The 6,000-nt window shown below is 41.9% G+C and overlaps 1 protein-coding gene across 4 annotated transcripts in view; it reads left to right on the top strand.

Annotated features, from left to right (window-relative positions):
* The window catches only part of prkx (protein kinase X-linked), a 138,867-nt gene that overhangs the window by 82,949 nt on the left and 49,918 nt on the right, over window positions 1-6,000 (top strand). For all 4 annotated transcript variants that reach the window (XR_006311977.1, XM_043692400.1, XM_043692403.1 and 1 more), the window contains one exon: window positions 1,484-1,603. Coding sequence is in view for 3 of the 4 variants with exons in the window: in XM_043692400.1 (XP_043548335.1) it covers window positions 1,484-1,603 (120 nt within the window). In the remaining variant the exon portion in view is untranslated. The remainder of the gene's footprint in view (window positions 1-1,483; window positions 1,604-6,000) is intronic.

Below are 6,000 nucleotides of genomic sequence, written 5' to 3'. Positions count from 1 at the left end.
GTGTTGATTCGGTCGCCCGAGATAGAAATGGAAAGGTCTAGGAAGGGGAGGGAGGAGTCTGAGACGGTCCAGGTGAATTTGAGGTCGGGGTGGAATGTGTAGGTAAAGAGTTCAACCTCCTCGTGGGAGCACGAGGCAACGCCGATACAGTCATCGATGTAGCGGAGGAAAAGGTGGGGGATGGTGCCAGTGTAGCTGCAGAAGATGGACTGTTCTACATATCCTACGAAGCGGCAGGCATAACTGGGGCCCATGCGGGTGCTCATGGCCACTCTTTTGGTTTGGAGGAAGTGGGAGGATTGGAAAGAGAAGTTGTTCAGGGTAAGGACCAGTTCAGTCAGTCGAAGGAAGGTGTCAATGGAAGGGTACTGGTTGGTACGGCGGGAAAGGAAGAAGCGGAGGGCTTTGGGTCCTTCGTGATGGGGGATGGAGGTGTACAGGGACTGGATGTCCATGGTGAAGATAAAGAGTTGGGGACCAGGGAAGCGAAAATCATGGAGGAGGTGGAGGGTGTGGATGCTGTCCCGAACGTAGGTGGGGAGTTCTTGGACCCCACGAGGAGGTTGAACAGTTCATCCTCTTTACCAACACCTTCCACCCCGACCTCAAATTCACCTTATACATATGTTAATCCTTGTCTGTGGATGATGCCACTTCCCTATAAGTGGGTAGAGCCCACAATCTGTTTTATTTTGAAGACTCTGGAGTTTGGGAAAGGAAGTGGAGCTTTTCATTATCTAAAGGGGCATGTGGCTTTGTTTGCTGGGTCAGCATTGATTGTCCATCCCTAAATGGCCTGGAGAAGGTGGTGGTGCATTGCATTCTTGAACCGCAGTATTCCACTTGGCACAGGTATGCCTACATATTAGAGTAGGAGTTCCAGCATTTTGACTCAGTGGCAGTGAAATAACAGCCATATGCAGTTGGTTCCATTATAAAGTGTGTTTCTTTAACACGATTGAAGAATTTAGACTGGTATTTGTAGAACGCAAGCTTTCCTTAACCTGTATTGGCTGTAACGCGATTCTGGGCCCATTAATTTAAATGATGCCGCTATTGTGCGAATTTTTTCTCAGGCGAAATGGCAAGAGAACGGAACTATTACGTTATGTCAGAGCCAACTGTACTTCCAAGTCTGAAGGGTGCATCACTTTGAAAGGAACTTGCAGGTGGTGTTCCAATGTGTCTGTATCTCTTGTCCTTCTAGATTGTAGTGGTCATGGGTTTGGAAGGTGCTATCTGAATTGGAATGTGTCAGTCTGCCTACTGCTGACATTGAGTCAAAAATGGAAGCATGTCCTATAATGATAAACATGTTATAGCAGTTTTACCTGTTGAAGCAATAGATATGTTATAAAACCAACCCAAGTTGTGGGTAACTTTCTTTCTCATTGACTTTTTTGTTTCATCAGTAAGGGAAGTTTGCTTTGATTTTCTTTTTTAAGAAAATTAATTACAACATTTTTTTTTCCTTTTTTGTTAGAACTTGGACACTCTGTGGAACACCAGAATATCTCGCACCAGAAGTTATACAAAGTAAAGGTCATGGGAGAGCTGTGGACTGGTGGGCATTAGGTGTGCTGATGTTTGAAATGCTTTCAGGGTAAGTATTTTGGAAATTTTTTTAAAAATTGATTCCCTCAAGTTCTTCATATTGTTAATATTACTCATTTTGATAGCTGTTTCTTGGCAATGCTTAAACTTTGAGTTACTGAAAAAGAAGCCTCGCTTGTTTTTAAGTAAACTGTTTCCTCTTAAGCCTAGGAAACAAGAGAAACTCTTACCTTTTGAGAAAACTATTATGCCTTTACTCCAAAAGGCTAACCTCAGTGCACAGTATTTGACAACTCACTTGCTAAGTGGAATAGTTATGAATCAATATCTAAAGCCCTCATAGAGCCTCTCTACCTCTCGCTAAATGTTAGACCAGTCCAATATGGTACTGATTCACAATGGCCAGGATGTTGACAGATTTAATCCTTGTCTTTGTTTATTTGTCTATTACCACTAAACTAGTCTAGGAGTGCTGTAGTTGGCTTTTGTTCTCTAGGCTGGAAGAGGAAAAATTGAGTAGAGCCATTCACTTGATCACTATCCAGTAACACCTGCTGAAAAAAAAACACAGATGAGAATGTTGGTTAAAGGGAGAGTTTGGCTCTGATTGAATCTATTACTCATTAACCCTGGAATGTGGAACTCTTGATGATTTACAGGGTTATGAGAAAGATGAAGGTCCCAATCATTTTGATTGAAAATCAAACTTGTTCTAAACTTTAAGCATCTTTTACATCTTGGAAATAGATGGTTTGAAGTCATTTGGCAAAGTTTGACTCTAATGAAAAAAAATTGTTCCAAAAACACAAATCTGGCTCTATACAAATTCATCCTGTAGTATTAGGAGAGGCTGGATTGACTGGAACATTTTTTTCCCTGGAGAGTAGGAGGTGGAGAGGTGACCTTATGGATGTTTATAAAATCATGAGGTGCAGATAAAATGAATAGCAAAGATCTTTTCAGTGAAGGGGGATTTCAAAGGTAGGGCGTTTGTTTTTAAGGTGGGAGGAGAAAGATCTAAAAGGGTCCTGAGCAATGTTTTTGCACAACCGTGGTATGTGTATGAAATGAACTGCCAAGGGAAGTGGTAGGTGCAAGTACAGTTACAGCATTTTTAAAAACATCTGGGAAAGTATGTGTATAGGAAACATTTACAGCATTATTGGTCAAACTGAGGCAAATGGGACTAATTTAATTTGGGAAAACTGGTTGGCATGGACGAGTTGGATCGAAGGGTCTGTTTTCTGTGCTGTGCACCTCTATTACACTTGAGATTTCTTTCACTACTTTAGGCTATTAAAGGTATTAATTTAGCAACCCTTGAACATGTTGATACGGTTTGGTATACTGTACGTGGACTTTCATAAATGTGTAATTTTTAAAAATGTTTAAGTAACATAGAATGGATCTCTCCCTAAAATTGGCTCGTGTCCATCTGCTGCTGTTGTCCTAATTTGTACCATTTTGATCACCCTTTTAAACCTGATGCGTATCAAGTTTTAGTCTGCCTTTGCCTAGCGTTCAAGACACTTTCTTGTTTTTGAATCCATGCATAATTCACTCTTATCTATCTCTATTCCTTTACCTCCATCCTTTGTGCTATCTCAGTTCTGACCAATTGCACATCCTCCGGTTTTATAGATCCAACACTGGTGGCAATACCTTCAGTTGGCGAAGCCCTTAGCTCTGGGATGTCCAGCTTGAATCTGTGTATCATAAGTCTGTGACCAAGTTTTTAGTTACTAGTCCTTGCACCATCTTTTGTGTTTCTCTGTCAGATTCTGTTTTGTATCGCTTACCAAAGTGCTATTTAAAAATGTCTTTGGGTGTTATTGGTATAGTTCATAATCTTGCAACTCATGGTAAGTATTCCTGAAAAATTAATTTACTGAGGAAACATTGGCCATTTTTCATATACAGTAATTTGATGTTCAATTGCTTGTACTATGTTTTCAAGGGAAACGCTAATATTTTAACACGTGTGGGTTTAATAAGAAAGCACAAAGGTTGCTTAAGGTTCTGCTTTTTTTTGTGAATTCCCCTCTTTCCCTGTGACGTTGTTCAAAGCTTCATTTGTTTGTTACTAAAGTATAAAATATACATTTTGTTAGGAAACTTTCCAGACTCCAGTCATAAAAATTTCTAATGGTTTGTAAGACTGAAGGTGGAGTATTTATGGCCTGTGAGCTGTTTGGCAGCAAATGTACCAATTGGTAGAGACAAATTATCATTATTTAGTGCTGTGAGATGTTTTATTTCTGTAAAAGCCAGTGACTTTTTGAATAGTTTGCAAAAAACTTTGTTTGAATTGCTGCACATCCAAATTCATTTAAAATATACATGAATACAGCTTCCTGTCTAGAGTTTATAATTTATACTTTAACTTTCTGGAGAAATAGACATTTTATATTGAGTTGCCAACATAATTCTGACTTTTGCACTGTTTAATCTGCTGAGTCACAGCATGCATGGAGTCAACGTTTAAGATACAAGCATTGTACGCCAGCATATTATTAGTTATCCCTTGTTGCACTGGAAAAGCAACTCTGCCTTTCTATGTAATTTTGAAGCGTAGTTAAAGATTGTCATCATCAGTGGTCCCTTGCAGACGAGGATGAGTCCCCGTGGTGCCTGTACAGACTGATCTGGGAACCATGAGCTATATTACACTCATGGTGAAGTCACGGGAAGGGGTGGGTGGGGCATTGGTGTGGCAGTGCACTCCTTTTGCTTTCATTTTTTTCCTGATATAAAGTCTTAAGATGTTCAATGCCTTTCCGGATGCTCTTCCTCCACTTTGGATGGTCTTGTGCCAGTAATTCCCAGGCGTTGGTGGGAATGCCGCACTTCACTAATGAGGCGTTGAGAGCAGCACTGAAGTCCTTCTTTGTCCAGCCGGGGCTTGCCTGCCATTTCGGAGCTGGAAGTAAAGCACCTGCTTGGAAAGTCTTGTGTCAGTCATCCGCGTGACATGCCCAGCCATCGTGGCCGATCAAGGGTGATCAGTGCCTCGATACTGGAATGTTGGCCTGGTCGAGGACACTGGTTTTGGTATGTCTTTCTTCCCAGCGGATTTGCAGGATCTTGAACAGGCAGTGTTGATGGTACAGCTGCAGTTCCTTGAGGTGCCTGCTGTACACAGTCCATGTCTCAAAGCCATATAGCAGGGTGGGAACCACCACAGTTCTGTAAACCACCACAGTTCTGTAAACCATAACCTTGGTGTTGGATCTGATGTTGTTGTGCTCGGATACCTGTTTGGTCAGGTAGCCCAAGTCTGTGCTAGCACGTGGAGGTGGTGATGGATATCTTCATCAATAGCTACTTTGGCCGACAGGATACGTACAAGCTATGTGAGTGGTCAATGTTCTCTAAGGCCCCCCCCACCCCCGGGAGACAGGCCGGCTACTTGCGGAGCGTTTCGACGCCCCTCTCCCAAGTCCCTCCTCCCTACCTTTTATCTTAGCCTGCTGGACAAACTTTCCCCATTCCTGAAGAAGGGCTTATGCCCGAAACGTCGATTCTCCTGTTCCCTGGAGACTTTGATTTTGACTTGAAGGTGGTAGAGGTTGAATGATTTCCTATACGTTCTGTAAGTTTGTTCCACTTCAGTGGGGAGTTTGTCGGCAGTGAGGTGAAGAAGCATTTGATCAAGCACAGTATTGGGACGATGGCGCAGACCTGCTTCACACTGGTCCAAACAGGAAATGGGTCAGCGTTGGAGCCATTTGTCATTACCACAACTTCAATGTTGTTGTGCAGCAGGCAAAGGATGGGGACAAAGTTCATGCTGCAACCAAAGCAAAAGAGGACATTCCATAATGCTTCCCAATTGATAGGTTAAGGATAATCTACTTTGTAGAACATAAATAGATTGTTTGATGATGCTGTCACTTTAAAAAGGTATTTTGTCCAAGAGAGGTCTTTAAAGGCAGAGATGCCAAATAATCTACTTCAATAATGGCAGGGGAGTGGCCAGTTCTCCCAGTTCAGGTTTTTCTAGTTTGGTTTAGTTGTAGCAGAGAGGTTGCTGCAATCCAGGAAAAAAAAGGTTCCAGGTTTCAGCAGATGGTTCCTGACTGGTTTTCTCACTAAAATCCCTCCTGTCTGTAAGAACTGCCTTTTGCTGAGGACTGTGTTTGTGGGATGTTACGGGAATTGGAACAGCTCTTTAGTTAAGTTGCTACATCGCGTCGGTTGGATTTTCAAATAATTAAGTTATTCTAAATTCTGTTTTCTTTTGTTCGTGTAGTATTTAAATAAATTCTGTTTTGCTTAAAGCTGAGTGGTTTGGTTTGACCAGCTGCATCACACCTGGAATATCAACTTCACATCTGCTTTTAAAATAAGAAAAAGTTAGGGTCTAGGCTACCTTCCCAATGTTTTGACGGGGCATGGCCTGGTCCGTAACAATTGACTAAGGGCATAACGCTTGTTTCCATGAAG

The sequence above is a fragment of the Chiloscyllium plagiosum genome, chromosome 6 (assembly GCF_004010195.1).
Source record: "Chiloscyllium plagiosum isolate BGI_BamShark_2017 chromosome 6, ASM401019v2, whole genome shotgun sequence".
Taxonomy (NCBI): Eukaryota; Metazoa; Chordata; class Chondrichthyes; order Orectolobiformes; family Hemiscylliidae; genus Chiloscyllium; species Chiloscyllium plagiosum.
This window is presented reverse-complemented; position numbering and strand designations above follow the sequence as displayed.